Genomic DNA, 16,741 nt, shown 5'->3' with positions numbered 1-16,741 from the left:
GACAGTACAGGGGGGTAGTAGATGTCTCAGGTGGGGCACTAGAGGGGGAGTCACACTAGAACAGCCATGGGTGGGGTCATTTGACCCTGTGAGTATTTTTTTTTTAGACCTTTGCACTCAATCAAATTTCAGGACCCTCCTTTCATGACTTTTCCTAGATATGTCCGTTCTACCACCCAGTATCCTTACATTTTCAAAATCACACCAGGATAAGCTAGTATATAGCTATTTTGCCGTTTTTCTGTGTAGGACACAGGCTAAGTTACAAGACACGCCAACTGGTGGCCGTTGTGTGTAAGTAGCAGCCCCCTAAGGCGGCTCTTATAGTACCTAGGTCAAAAAATGACACGGTTGTTCTAGTGTTAAGGTGCAGCCTCCCCCTCTCCTCTCCCATCTCTCCCCAGAGTCCAGGACCATGGATGCGGGGAGAGGCGTGAGCGTGCTCGGCACCGTGGCGCAGGGCAGGCTGGAGGTGCTGCAGGCGTACCGTCTGCTGCAGGCCGTGCGCGAGGGGGACAAGCCCCAGATAGAGAAGATGGTGCGTCTGGGCGTGCCCAACCTCATCAACCTGAGGGAGCCCAGGGAAGGGAACGCCGCTATGCACCTGGCCTGCTCAGCCAACGACACGGACATGGTGCGCTTCCTGCTCTGCCAGGTAGGGAGCGCTGTTTAGAGTCATGTAAAACTGATATACTGTACTGTAGATTACATTGTCAGTTGTGTGTGTGCGTGTGTGTGTGTGTGTGTCCGTGTGTGTGTCCGTGTGTGTGTGTGTGTGTGTGTGTCCGTGTGTGTGTGCGTGTGTGTGTGTGTGTGTGTGTGTGACAGTGACAGAGGGAGGGGGGGGTGGTGGAATTACTGCACTATCACCACAGAGTAGGGCTGGGCAAACGATCAACATATTTTTTTCGATAATCGTAACGAATTAACGATCAATTATCGATTAATCAATAAGCTTTATTTTTTTGGTTTTTATTTTTTATTTTTATTTTTATCAAAAAAAAAATCGGGAAAAAAAATAGGGCAGAAATAACAAGCATGTTTTCCTTGGGGAAAAACGTTATTTGTGTTGCTATTGCACACATTCATTCATTCACATCCAAACTAGACACTACAGTCAGATAACAATCCTCATAAACAAGGCAGTGAGTAGCCTAAATTGTTTAACTTAAAAACACATTTTACATTATAAATAAAAATATAGAAAATAAGTAACTCACCATAGGAGCAGTAAAAAAACAGTTACTCACAAATAGGAGGATGACTGAAAACGTTAGTGTCCTTAAGAGCGTCCAGCTTAACTTAAATTTAAACTCCAGCGAGAGACTGTAGGCGGCAGGCCTACTGGTTCTTGTTCAGAAAGATGATCATGTTAACATGTTCAGGGGTGAGAGACGAACGCAATCTGGTGACACGTGGACAAACTAATTTCCATTATTATTATTCAAAAAAAATAATAATATATATATATGAATGATTATCGATCAAAATATTTTGTGATCGACCAAGACCTTATCGATCAATTAATCGATCATCGATCATTGATGCCCACCCCTACCACAGAGTCATGGTGGTGACCCATCCTCCCATTCAGAGGTAGAGCTGGTCCTCTGCAGCTCAGTCAGTAGAGCATGGCACTAACAACGTTTAGGTTGTGGGTTCGATTCCCGCTGGGACCATATATACTGAAAAATGTATGCACTCACTAAAGTCGCTTTGGATAAAAACGTCAGCCAAATGGCGTATATTATGATATCACCTCAAGAGTCATGGTGGTGACCCATCCTCCCATGATACTCTGCTTCCAGGACGCCCAGGCCAACATCCAGGACATGAAGGGACGAACGCCCGTCATCCTGGCAGCCCAGCTGGGTCATGACGGCATTGTGGCCCTACTGGCTAAGAACCACGCCAACATGAACTTGCTGGACGCAGAGGGGAAAGGTATGGATGAAGAACCAGAACCAGAATCAAGTTTATTTATTCTATTTCTACTTGTTTTTTTTATTTTTTGTTGTTTAATGCTGAGAACATGTCTTATTGTATTTGATCTTGTGGAGCTAGAACAGCCATGGGTGGGGTCATTTGACCCTGTGAGTAATTGTTTTTCAATATCTTTGCACTCGATCACATTTCAGGACCCTCCTTTCATGACTTCTCCTAGATATATGCGTTCTACCGCCCAGTATCCTTACATTTTCAAAATCACATCAGGATAAGCTAGTATAAAGATATTTTGCAATATGTCTGAGTAGGAAGCAGGATAATTTACAAGCCGGCCAACTAGTGGTCGTTGTGTGTAAGTAGCAGCTTCCCATTGTAAAGACTATGGTCATTTGACCCCCGAGGCGGCTATTATAGTAGGTACAATAGTCCCAGCGGTTAACGGTGTTAATGCTGAGAACATGGGTTAGGGTTCTTATTTCATTTGATCTTGTGGAGCTTTTTAATATACCGCCCAGTTATCTGCGTCTTGGTTTGTCTCTTTGTCGATGTATCTGTCTTTCATGTTTATGAAAATAAAGAAAAATTTTAATCACCAAAAAGTTCATTTATCGTTACATCCTATTATTATCAAGTATAAGAGAATAAAATGATTAGGCTTCGATTCCTGGACTTGCAGAGAACGAGAGAAAATGGCAATATTTATCAAAACAAAACATTAAGACAAGACACAATAGGGTAGCATAATAATATAAATAATACATTTTAAAGGATGATGGGGTCGGCTGTGGCGCAGGAGGTAGAGCCGGTGTCTAATGATTGCAAAGTCGGCAGATCGGCGGTTCGATCCCCGGCTGGCCAGTGGCCACGTGTCTGGGTGTCCTTGGGCAAGACACTGAACCCCAAATTGCTCCCAATGAGCTCCCAATGAGCCCTGCATGGCAGCTTGCCGCCATTGGTGTGTGAATGTGTGTGTGTGAACGGGTGAATGAGAGGCCTGTTGTAAAGCGCTTTGGAATAATATATATACAGTATATAGCTATATAAGTGCAGTCCATTTACCATTTATGATAATGACCCTATGCAACCCTCCCTTGGCTAAGAGGACTTTTGCTACAGTACCTTTACCTGCCTGCTCTCTCCTCCACCACCCCCCCCCCCCCCCCCACCGCTCCAGGTGTGCTGTTCTACTGCATCACGCCCACCAAGCGTCACATGGTCTGCCTGCAGGTGGCGCTCAACAGCAAGGCCAACGTCAACAACGTGTCGACTGCGGGGAAGCCGGTCTTCCTGCTGGCGTGCGAGCGCGCTCACGACTGCCAGGAGATGTGCCTCAGCATCCTGGAGAGAGGGGCGGACCCCAACTCCACCAATGAGGTGGTCTCACTCACCAATGTTTCTGTTATTTGCTGTCGTCTTGCTTCTGTGATTGTTCCCGTGATTGTTTTTTTGTGTTGTTTACGTGATTCTAGCTTTTCGTGCTGCAGAACAGGAACCTGCTGTGTGAACTAGTTTTAACTGAGTCAGGCTGGTCTAACTGTAACACATTTTAACCTCTGGAATGTTACTTTGAATCGTTTCGGAGTCTGGCTAGTCTAAATGTAATATATTTTAACATCTGGAATGTTACTTTGAATCTTTTCCTGTATAATAAGAAACAAACAAACAAACAAACAAACAAAAGAAGAAAGAAAGAAAGAAAGAAAGAGAGAAAGAAAGAAAGAAAGAAAGAATGAATCAGTGATTACAAGGAAGGAAGGGAAGATTGATGGGAAGAGGAGGAAGATAGGATGCATTTCTAGGACGCAGTTATTTAAACATAAGCTTACGGCTCTGGTGAACGTGCCTTTTTCCATGTGTGAGGTGAATATCTACGTTGACGCAAGCTGTGTTGTTGACTCTCCCCATGTTCCACCCTGACCCCCTCCACCCCCCTACCTCCACCCCCAACCCCCCAGGGGTCTGGTCGTTCGGCCCTGATGGAGGCAGCCAAGGCTGGGGCCGTGGAGCTGGTCAGAGCCATCCTCCTGAGGGGAGGGAACCCCAACGCCCTGGATAAGAAGGGGATGCATGCAGCTCACCTGGCTGCAGAGGGGGGGTTTTTAGAGGTACAGAGAGGTGCCATGTTTACCTGAGAGGTACAGAGAGGTGCCATCTTTTTTAAAGATAGATAGATAGATAGATAGATAGATAGATAGATAGATAGATAGATAGATAGATAGGTAGGTATGTAGGTAGGTAGGTAGATAGATAGCTAGATGGGTGGGTGGGTGGGTGTGGGGATGGATGGATGGATGGATGGATGGATGGATGGATGGATGGATGGATGGATGGATGGATGGATGGATGGATGGATGGATGGATGGATGGATGGATGGATGGATGGATGGATGGATGGATGGATGGATGGATGGATGGATGGATGGATGGATGGATGGATGGATGGATGGATGGATGGATGGATGGATGGATGGATGGATGGATGGATGGATGGATGGATGGATGGATGGATGGATGGATGGATGGATGGATGGATGGATGGATGGATGGATGGATGGATGGATGGATGGATGGATGGATGGATGGATGGATGGATGGATGGATGGATGGATGGATGGATGGATGGATGGATGGATGGATGGATGGATGGATGGATGGATGGATGGATGGATGGATGGATGGATGGATGGATGGATGGATGGATGGATGGATGGATGGATGGATGGATGGATGGATGGATGGATGGATGGATGGATGGATGGATGGATGGATGGATGGATGGATGGATGGATGGATGGATGGATGGATGGATGGATGGATGGATGGATGGATGGATGGATGGATGGATGGATGGATGGATGGATGGATGGATGGATGGATGGATGGATGGATGGATGGATGGATGGATGGATGGATGGATGGATGGATGGATGGATGGATGGATGGATGGATGGATGGATGGATGGATGGATGGATGGATGGATGGATGGATGGATGGATGGATGGATGGATGGATGGATGGATGGATGGATGGATGGATGGATGGATGGATGGATGGATGGATGGATGGATGGATGGATGGATGGATGGATGGATGGATGGATGGATGGATGGATGGATGGATGGATGGATGGATGGATGGATGGATGGATGGATGGATGGATGGATGGATGGATGGATGGATGGATGGATGGATGGATGGATGGATGGATGGATGGATGGATGGATGGATGGATGGATGGATGGATGGATGGATGGATGGATGGATGGATGGATGGATGGATGGATGGATGGATGGATGGATGGATGGATGGATGGATGGATGGATGGATGGATGGATGGATGGATGGATGGATGGATGGATGGATGGATGGATGGATGGATGGATGGATGGATGGATGGATGGATGGATGGATGGATGGATGGATAGACAGACAGACAGACAGACAGACAGACAGATATATATATTTTTTAGATAGATAGATAGATAGATAGATAGATAGATAGATAGATATATAGATAGATAGATAGATAGATAGACAGACAGACAGACAGACAGACAGACAGACAGACAGATAGATAGATAGATAGATAGATAGATAGATAGATAGATAGATAGACAGACAGACAGACAGACAGACAGACAGACAGACAGACAGACAGACAGATAGATAGATAGATAGATCCACCCAGGTGATCTGTTGCTCTCCCAGGTGATCGTGTTGCTGTCAGCGTATTCTGCAGACCTGGGCGTGGTCGCCACAGACGGGAACACCCCTCTGCACCTGGCTGCAGCCGGAGGATTCACCGAGTGCTGCCGGTTCCTGGGTCAGAGAGGTGGGTCTCCTGGCTGTGCTGAGGGGAACATTTACATTTACATGTTTGGCGTTTAGCAGACGCCGTCATCGTCAGCGACTTACAACAAATAGATATACAGTATATCTATCTATCCATCATGTATCTATCTATCTATCTATCTATCTATCTATCTATCCATCATGTATCTATCTATCTATCTATCTATCTACCTACCTACCTACCTACCTACCTACCTACCTATCTACCTACCTATCTACCTATCTACCTATCTATCTATCTATCTATCTATCTACCTACCTACCTACCTACCTATCTACCTACCTATCTACCTATCTATCTATCTATCTATCTATCTATCTATCTATCTATCTATCTATCTATCTATCTATCTGTCTGTCTGTCTGTCTGTCTGTCTGTCTGTCTGTCTGTATATCTAATTTCCCCTCTGGGATAAATAAAGAACTTCAACATCAGTCATCGGAAGATAAAAGTAATCTATGCTATGACCAGAGATCATTGGCAGTCAAAATACTAGAAGAATTAGAATTTTCTTTTTTTTTAATGTTTTATTTACAGTAGAGAAACTGTACAGGGGGGTAGAGGGGATGAAGAGGTCTTAGGAGGGACAGTTAAGGTGTAGCCTGAAGAGATGGATCTTTAGTCTAGGGCGGAAGATAGGCAGTGACTCTGCAGTCCTGACAGCAGTAGGAAGCTGATTCCACCAAAGAAGATGTGGCCTTGTCGATCTCAATGTTCCTCAATGTCCTTGAACGCCCTAGACTAAAGATCAATCTCTTCAGGCTATGCCTCAAGGTGTGTGAGCCTTCATCACCAAGTCATTTAACGAACTAGAATCTGGATTTCCTGCTTATGAAATCCAAAAAAATCTAACTACCGTAGAGGCCGACCAGTAATCGATAGGGCGCTGGTGACTGGAGGGTTGCTGGCATCCTATCATATCTACCACTGCTGTTGTGGCCCTTGAGCAAGGCACTTAACCCCCATAACTGCTCCAGGGGTGCTGATCCAAGATGGCTGACCCTGTGCTCAGAGCTAAAAAAAAGAAAAAAGGAAATAATCCCTCGTCTCTTGACTCCGCCTCTCCCTGTCGTCAACCCCAGGCTGTAGCTCCAAGCTGAAAAACGCCGCGGGTCTGACCCCGTGTCAGGTCGCCAAGGACAACGGCCACAAGGTGGCGCTCAAGGAGCTGAAGAAGGCAGAGCGTCTGCAGGGGAAGTTCTCCAAACCGGGCGCGGTCAACCCCAACGAGCTGTGGGCTCTCACGCTGCACGACTGGTCGTGCGAACACGAGGCCGAGCTCCTCAGCGCCATGGAGCTCGCAGAGGAACCCGCCGAAACCATGGAGACCGTAACCAAGGAGACCGTAACCATGGAGACCGTAACCAAGGAGACGTTCGTCTCTGTGCTCCAGGAACACCGGGCGCCCGTCGATGACGAGAACCTCCAGAAGGTGATAAAAGCACAATAATAATCAGATTATTTAAAAAAATGTTTTACATTTAAGTCGTTTTAAGTTTAGGTTCATTCCTTTTTTACATTGAAGTCGTTTAGCAGACTGATTCATTCAAAGCGATTGACTTACATTTGTCGAAGTAAGTTAATCAACTAAACATCAGTCATCAAAAGAGAAGTCTTCGATAAGAACAAGTGCCCTTAGTCGTCACAGTCCTGGGTTAGGCTTTATGGTTTATGGTTTTAGGTTTAGGTTTTTTCCCCCTCAAGTTCAGGTAAAGTACATTGAGGTGGAGGAGCTGATCTGTACGATACTGTGATTCCTGTTAATGTCATAACTGGGCAAATATCAGGTGACACCCTATTCCCCCTGTGAATGCCATGTTACAGTGTACCGCCTTTATTAGCTAGACAAGCTGAACGTGAAACCCCTTCTTGTCATCATTCAGATTATCCTGGAACACGACAAGAAGCGAGAGGGTCTGATCAACGTCCTAGACTTCTTCAAAGGCCTCCGGTTCCTCCAGAAAGCCTTCGTGCTGTCCTCTTACGCCGCCAAGACCAAGAAGCCCGGGGCGAAAGGAGGAGGAGGGAAGGGGAAAAAGAGGGGCACGTTCGTCCTCCCCATGCCCATCTGCACCATGCCCCCCGAGCTCACCTTCCGCCGGGAGGACGGGGGGCCGCCGCCCTTCATGGTGGAGAGCTACCAGCAGTTCACAGACACCAAGCGGTTCAGCCGCGACCGCCCCCCCGGTCACCCCATAGAGGACGACTCTCCCTGGTACATCGACGAGCCGGAGAGGATCTACATCAACATCAGCTACTGCGTGAAGACCACTGACCTGGAGTCCCTGAGCCTGGCGTTCAGCCAGCGCGTGCCCGTCGACGTCAAAGACCGCTTCTACAAGACGCCCCTGATGACGGCGTGCGCTAGCGGCAACTACGAAGTGGCCAAGTTCCTCCTTGGACTGGGGTGAGCACGTGTTGCGTTAGGAGGGTTTTTTTGGGCCCGGAGATTTCCCTGATCAAGCTGTCTTGATTTGTAATTCTGTTTTTTGGCGAATCTGGCATCTGACCGGGTTTTGCTGTCTGGTTCATTCAGAATCAGAATCAGAATCAGAATCAGAATCAGAATCAGAATCAGAATCCGGTTTATTGTTACATCCCGTTATACAAGTATAAGAAAGTTCAATTCTTAGGCTTCGGCCTCGACATTGCAGCAACAAGAGAAAAATGGGTAATAGTTATCCAAAAAACAACAAGAGACATTGGAGTAGTATAATAGAATAGTATAATAATAATAATAATAATAATAATAATAATAATAATAATAATAATAATAATAATAATAATAATAACAAAATACAAATAGCATGTGTATAGCCCTGAGGTAGCAGTCGATGACTTGATTGATAAGGGATCCAGTTAATGAGGTTGATTGATCCTGTCAGGGCTGATGTGGAGGCGTGTGACCAGTTCAACTGGACGCCGCTGCACCACGCCTGCCACGCCGGTCAGGTGGACGTCATCGACCTCCTGGTGCATTCTGGGGCGGCGGTGGACGCGGTCGCCATGAACGGAGCCACACCCCTCATGAGGGCCATCGAGAGCTGCAGACCCAGCTGTGTGGACTACCTCATCAAGGCCGGGGCGCGGGTACACGCAGAGAACAAGACAGGTATTACTACTACACCACCACAACAAGACAGGTATTACTACTACACCACAACAACAAGACAGGTATTATTACTACACCACCACAACAAGACAGGTATCATTACTACACCACCACAACAAGAACCTTATTATTACTGTACCACAACAAGACAGGTATTATTACTACACCACCACAAGAACCTTATTATTACTGTAACACAACAAGACAGATATTATTACTGATGTACAGACTAGTAATAATACTATTACTGGCTTTGTTTGATCGCTGAAGTTGTTTACATTTTAAATGAGCTAGCTAGCTAATTTAGAGTACCTGGCAAATAACCTTACATCTCAATGTGTCTTGTATCTGGCCAAATCATAGACATTTTATTGAATTAACTATGAGGTAGGAAGTCAGCTCGAATCAGATAACCAAAATGCATTCTTTTTGAAGAATTCTTTACAAGTTTGATATTATATTTCTACATGGAGTCAACAACATTTTGTACGTCTGATTTGTCAGAATATGAGGGTTTTAAAACTCTGTTTTTCAGTGCACAGTTACAGATCTCTTTTCTGTAGTAACATTTTCCTTTAAGGACTCTTTCTTGTCCTCTTTCGCATACACGATTGGTTCATGATTGGTTCAGGTCGTGAATCTCCATTCACTGGGTGTATAGTACACTAGAATCGCAATGCCATTTGAACACAAGATATACAATACCTCAGGAAGCAATTACACACCCACCCATCTACAAATCAATGGCTGCATACCGAGATTCATGTGGCTGTCATTGAAGAGTGTCTTGGCTTCCTTCAATGGACTCTCAGTGAACTGGGACCTACTGTACTTGGATATTCATCACTCTGCAATACTCCCTACAGCTCCAACGACTCCATGGAGTGATATTAGAGAAACAATTCGACGCTCTGATAAACCAGGCCTAACCTAAGGAACATTCAGTAAATGTACTGTATGGTTAACTACCCTACTGCATGGTTAACGACCCTACTGCAATGCTAACGACCCTACTGCATGGCTAATAGCCAGGGGTGCACATAACTGGTGCGCCAGTGCGCATGCGTCGCCAAAATGCATGCTGCGCGGAAGATCAGCGGCATGAACGCGCTCTTGCGCACCAACAGCTGGGAGCGCTGGGAGAGGAATTTACTTTACTTTACACAACAAGAACCTTATTATTACTGTACCACAACAAGACAGGTATTATTACTACACCACCACAAGAACCTTATTATTACTGTAACACAACAAGACAGATATTATTACTGTACCACAACAAGACAGATATTATTACTGTAACACAACAAGACAGATATTATTACTGTACCACAACAAGACAGATATTATTACTGTACCACAACAAGACAGATATTATTACTGTAACACAACAAGACAGATATTATTACTAGCCTAGAGGTTAGAGAGGCCGGCTAGCAATCGGAAGGTCGCTGGTTCGATCCCCGCCTCAGTAGGGAGCTGCATGTGCCCTTGAGCAAGGCGTTTAACCCCTAAGTGCTCCCGGGGCACCGACCATGGTTGACCCTGTGCCTAAAGCAAGCCCAAATCCCAACAATTGACTGAAGTTTATTGCATGACAATAAATAAAGTAAAATTCATTCATTAATAAAGAAAAATCCCCACAGAGCTATAATTTACACCAGGGTGCAGTGGTTTAAAAAAAAGAAAGAATCAGGATTATTCTGATCCAGATTAAAAGTTTTGAACAACTGGTTCCAGGGCGGGGCGAGGGGGGGGGGGTTATCAGAGCCGTACCAGATGTCTCTGTTAGCATTTGTGATTTATTTCTCGAACCCCCTCCATCCCCCCTCCATCCCCCCTCCATCCCCCCTCCACCCCCCCTCCATCCCCCCTCCAACCTCCCTCCATCCCAACTCCATCCTCCCTCCCTCCCTCCTCCCTCCATCCTCCCTCCATCCCCCCTCCATCCCCCCTCCAACCTCCCTCCATCCCAACTCCATCATCCCCCCCTCCATCCCCCCTCCATCCCCCCTCCATCCCCCCTCCATCCCCCCTCCAACCCCCCTCCATCCCCCCTCCATCCCCCCTCCAACCCCCCTCCATCCCCCCTCCATCCCCCCTCCAACCCCCCTCCATCCCCCCTCCATCCCCCCTCCATCCCCCCTCCATCCCCCCTCCATCCCCACTCCATCCCCCCTCCATCCCCCCTCCAACCCCCCTCCATCCCCCCTCCATCCCCCCTCCAACCCCCCTCCATCCCCCCTCCATCCCCCCTCCATCCCCCCTCCATCCCCCCTCCACCCCCCCTCCATCCCCCCTCCATCCCCTCTCCATCCCCCCTCCACCCCCCCTCCACCCCCCTCCATCCCCCCTCCAACCCAGCGTATGGCCTTTGGCTCCTCAGGTGTGACATTGCAATGTTCCTAAAAAAAAAAACAGGTCTATCAGCCCAAAAGCTCCCAAAAGCAGGAGCTTTGGACAGGAAGGGGGAAAGGTGCAAGGGGGTTGAAAGATTGAAAGATTATCCAGATAATCTCTACATGCTGTTTGTCCGGATGGATATCCTGTATGCATCCCACTGGCGGCACCCTATCTGTGTTTTACTGTCGTCCCATTGGTCACTTGCAGATCACATTTACATTCAGACATGTTGTCCGTTGGCTTTCAGGGCAGAGTTGCCTGGACATCGCCAAAGCCTATGGAGACATTAGGATTTTGGATCTGATCCAATCCAAGTTCGACAGCCTGCCGAAGCCTAAAGAGAACAAGGGGAACAAGGGGAAGCCTGCTCCCAAATCCAAACCTGCCACCCCAGCCGCTCCCAAAGACAAGGTGAAGAGTTTGGATCGTTTTTTTAATAGTGGCAGTTGAGAATGGCAGTTGAGAATGGCAGCAGTGTTGCCAGATGGGCGGTTTTACAGCCCAATTGGGCTAGTTTAGGTTGCATTGTGCTGGTAAAATTGGGCTTGGGCTGGTGGACAGGATTTTTTCATATGTATTATGATATATTATTATGCTATAAAATTTGGGCTGTTTTTTTTTTATCAATTTGGGCGGATTTTGAGCACTTATTGGGCTGGTAAACATCCGACCAATCTGGCAACACTGAATGGCAGTTGAGAGCGACAGGGGCACAGTGATGAGACTGAGAAACAACCGGCTGTGCCATGAATCTGTCAATACAAACGCTGTATTGTTGTTTATGTCCTATTATAATTATGTTCAATTGTGTGTGTCTCTCTCTCTTTCTCTCTCTCTCTCTCTCTCTCTCTCTGCAGTCTGACACTCCGTGGAAGAAGGACTCTCTGAGGGACAGCATCGTCTTCCTCAACACCCAGATCACCAGCGGCGCCGCCGACCGCCTCCACACCGGCTTCGTGCCAAAGACGGTACGTGTCCAAATCTGCTTCCTCTTTGGAATTTTCCTTTTCTTCCTCCCTCACCCCTCCCACCTCCACTCTCTCTCTCTCTCCCTCCCTCCCCCCCCCCCCCCCCCCCCTGTCAGGTGTGGGGTAAGCAGCTGACCAGCCTCCAGTTGGTAGAGAGGAAGGAACAGAGGAGGGAGCGGCTGTCCAACGAGGTGGACTTTGAGGACTTTCTGATGCCCTTCGATAAGAACATCAAGCAGAAGGCTCAGGAGCGGGGCGGCGCCGACGACTAACACAGAGAAATAAACTCCCAGACACAGAGAGACAGACAGACTGTCCATAGACTTACCCTGTCTCACAGACTCCACCTGCCATGAATGCCATAAGATAGGTAGATAGATAGATAGATAGATAGATAGATAGATAGATAGATAGATAGATAGATATATAGATAGATAGATAGATAGATAGATAGATAGATAGATAGATAGATAGATAGATAGATAGATAGATAGATAGATAGATAGATAGATAGATAGATAGATAGATAGATAGATAGATAGATAGATAGATAGATAGATAGATAGATAGATAGATAGATAGATAGGTCGGTCGGTCGGTCGGTCGGTCGGTCGGTCGGTCGGTAGGTAGAGAGAGAGAGAGAGGTAGGTAGGTAGGTAGAGAGAGAGAGAGAGAGAGGTAGGTAGGTAGGTAGGTAGGTAGGTAGGTAGGTAGATAGATAGATAGATAGATAGATGTATATATAGATAGATGTATATGAACTACAGTAGCACTGTTTTATAATGACAGATTATCCTCACTCCTCAGATAGATAGACAGACAGACAGACAGACAGACAGATAGACAGACAGATAGACAGACAGACAGATAGACAGACAGACAGACAGATAGATAGATAGATCAGCTCTTTCACACTCTTCCTTACAATTACTAGTCTTTCAGATCGCCGTTGTGTGAATCCGTACAGGGCGTGTGTGAATGCGTACAGGACGTGTGTGAATGCGTACAGGACGTGTGTGAATGCGTACAGGACGTGTGTGAATGCGTACAGGACGTGTGTGAATGCGTACAGGACCTGTGTGTGAATGCGTACAGGACGTGTGTGAATGCGTACAGGACGTGTGTGAATGCGTACAGGACGTGTGTGAATGCGTACAGGACGTGTGTTTGGGTTTGTTGACTTTGTAAACAGAACAACAAGCAGGCAGAATAAACACAGGCATGCGGGCGTTCGCCAAGCATGCGGTTCGTTGGCATTGTCTTCTCCCCCCCACACTGGTATTTATATAAGATACAGCCTGTCCCCCTTTCTCTCGCTGAGAGCACCACCTGTCACAAACACACACACACACACACAGAGCCACACACACACACACACACACACACACACACACACAGACACACGCACACACACACACACACACACACACTCCCCCCCGTTCATCCAAGATCCTTCCGTCTCTTTAAGCCACTAGCTTAATGCGTTATGTCACCACTGGCACAGGCAAGTAGAATATAAATGACCAATGTATGTCTGTAAACTAAAGAAGGCAAGCCTGAATCAGCTCTTCTCAAAAACTCATTTCCACACAATGACTCTCTCTGACCAGCAGAGGGCAGTATAGGGGTGAATACAGGGTTGCCTGTCAGGGGAGGAAAGGTTAGTACCACCAAGGTAGAGACACAACAGGAGACTGTATCATCATACCAGCTCTGCTAGGGGGTGTGTGTGAAAGGGCACGGTATACTGGTGATTAAGACAACATGAAGAGCACCGAATCTGCATGTTAATCTGCCCTCCCTGTCACCTGTGTAACTCGAGGTGAAGTTGTTAGTAATTATTATTATAAACTAAAGCATTATCAATATGTACTACTATGACCTTGGGTGTGATGGATGAGATCTAAGCTGCGAAGAGATCAGAGGGAGAGGGAAGGAGGGAGGGAGGGAGGGAGGGAGGGAGAGGAAAGGAGACCATTTACCATTTACCACAATTAGTTGTTTTCTTCAAGCTGACAAAAACTGTGATAGACGTGGCTCTGTGATGGAAGGAAGGAGAGAGAGAGATGGAAGGGATGGAACAGAGAAGGGTGAGAGAGAGGAGAAGGGGGGGAGAGAGGGAGGGAGGGTGGGAGGGAAGGAGGATGGGAGAATTGAATAACAAGAGAATAGGTTGCAGGGCTCATGATTTTCAGGTGATAGACGTGGCTCTGCGATGGAGGGAGGTTCGTGAAATCTAATGAAGAGAGAGAGAGAGATTAGACAGACGATGGGAGGGAGATAGAGGGAAGAATGAAAGAGACAAAAAACAGGACGAAGGGGGGGAGATAAGATGATGAGAGAGGGAGGAGAGAGGAAGAGCGAGATGGACAGAGGGGGTTGGGGTGGGGAGGGGAGGGGAGGGGGTAAAAAGAGAGGGAAATGGAAGAAAGAAGAGCAGGGGGAGAGTGAGTCAGGGATAATGGAAGGAGGAGAGGGGGAGGGGGGGGGGGGGGCTGAAGCCAAGAGGCTCCATTACTGAAATCAATAGCATGTTCAGACGGTTGGGAGGACAGCTCTTCAGGTTGGGGATCCAGCTCCCTGTCTGCCCAGAGGGACTATCATATCCCTGCTGACTGAACTGGGAGAGAGAGGGAGAGAGAGACAGAGTGAGGGAGGGAGAGAGAGAGTGAGAGAGAGGGTGAAGTAGTGAGGGAGAGGGAGAGAGAGTGAGAGAGAGAGAGAGAGAGAAAGAGTGAGAGAGAAAGAGTGAGGGAGAGAGAGAAAGAGTGAGAGAGAGGGAGAGAAAGATTGAGGGAGAAAGAGTGAGGGGGAGAGAGAGAAGGACAGAGAGAAAGAGTGAGGGAGAGAGAGAGAAAGAGTGAGGGAGAGAGAGAGAAAGAGTGAGGGAGAAAGAGTGAGGAAGAGAGAGAGAAAGAGTGAGGGAGAGAGAGAGGGAGAAAGAGTGAGGGAGAGATATAGAGTAAGGGAGAAGGAGAAAGAGTGAGAGAGAGAGAGAAAAATTGTGAGAGAGAGAAAGAGTGAGGGAGAGGGAGAGAGAGGGTGAAATAGTGAGGGAGACGGAGAAAGAGTGTGGGAGAGAGAAAGGGTGAGGGAGAGGAAGAGAGAGAAAGAGCGAGAGGGAGAGAGAGAGAAAGAGAACACTGTTGAGCCCCAGGGTAGATGCTGTATAGAGAGGATGGGCGTCTCTGTCGGATCAATTGAATGTGGAGCGGCAGTGTCATGTCGGCGACCTTTCAAGTAAAGTTTGTTCAAGAACCAGATTTTTGGGTGATGGATTATTGTCGATTGTTTCGATTAACAACAAACCCCCAACTGCAATTTCCTGTACAACTGTATGAGTCATCGTCGTCAACAGATGTGTGGGGGATTATGATAAACAAAGCCATATTATGGGATCTCCTCTCCCCATCCCCCTCTCTGGCTTACCCATCCCTCCGCCCCCTCGCTCTGCTCAAATCCCACTGGGAAATTTGTGCCCGGCTGTTCCCGTTGGCACTTAGTGTGATTCCAGCATGTGTGGATTGTATGTAATCAGTGCATGTATCAGTATGTCTTTTTGACCAGATAATCTAGACCCTCAGACAGTATAGCATCTTCAGCATAGAGTTAGAGAAATCTAGATTCTAGACCCTCAGTTAGAGCATTTTTCATAGCAACATAGAGTTAGAGAAGTCTAGATTTTAATCTAGACCCTCAGTTATAGGATGTTCAGCATTGAGTTAGAGAAGTCTAGATAGTCTGGTCCTCAGTAACATAGAGTTAGAGAAGTCTAGATTGTTTGGTCCTCAGTAACATTGAGTTAGAGAAGTCTAGATTGTCTGGTCCTCAGTAACATAGAGTTAGAGAAGTCTAGATTGTCTGGTCCTCAGTAACATAGAGATAGAGAAGTCTAGATTGTCTGGTCCTCAGTAACATAGAGTTAGAGAAGTCTAGATTGTCTGGTCCTCAGTAACATAGAGTTAGAGAAGTCTAGATTATCTGGTCCTCAGTAACATAGAGATAGAGAAGTCTAGATTGTCTGGTCCTCTGGGCCACAGCGGTGAGACAGGGCTCCCAGTAGAGGTGGTTTGTTGTGGGGTGGAGATTTCTAAGAACAGCCCATATCTCTCTAAAGAGATCTAATACGGTCCTCCCTCTTTCCCCCAGGCGGATGATAAACCATGTGTACTCTTTCAACGTGTCCCTGTGGAGATCCAGCCTGAGATTAAATTACACTAGATGATTAGTGGTTGTGCTTTTCTGATGTACAGACTAGTAATAATACTATTACTGGCTTTGTTTGATCGCTGAAGTTGTTTACATTTTAAATGAGCTAGCTAGCTAATTTAGAGTAACTAGCAAATAACCTTACATCTCAATGTGTCTTGCATCTGGCCAAATCATATTGAATTAACTATGAGGTAGGAAGTCAGCTCGAATCAGATAACCAAAATGCATTCTTTTTGAAGAATTC

General features: G+C 46.8%; 1 protein-coding gene across 1 annotated transcript; it reads left to right on the top strand.

The window, feature by feature from the left end:
* Positions 1 to 415: 415 nt before the first annotated feature.
* LOC308154524 (ankyrin repeat and EF-hand domain-containing protein 1-like) lies at positions 416 to 12,557 on the top strand (the record flags this gene model as incomplete). The annotated part of the gene is made up of 11 exons (XM_080527671.1): positions 416 to 655; positions 1,809 to 1,944; positions 3,122 to 3,321; positions 3,903 to 4,052; positions 5,658 to 5,781; positions 6,885 to 7,234; positions 7,686 to 8,209; positions 8,688 to 8,914; positions 11,565 to 11,728; positions 12,175 to 12,285; positions 12,402 to 12,557. 11 exons carry the CDS (start codon positions 416 to 418, stop codon positions 12,555 to 12,557), a joined length of 2,382 nt encoding a protein of 793 aa, XP_080383797.1.
* Positions 12,558 to 16,741: the final 4,184 nt, after the last annotated feature.

The sequence above is a fragment of the Nansenia antarctica genome, assembly GCF_963989245.1.
Source record: "Nansenia antarctica genome assembly, chromosome: 3".
NCBI classification, from domain to species: Eukaryota; Metazoa; Chordata; class Actinopteri; order Argentiniformes; family Microstomatidae; genus Nansenia; species Nansenia antarctica.
The sequence above is the reverse complement of the archived record's forward strand: the minus strand, read 5'-3'. Positions and strand labels throughout refer to the sequence as shown.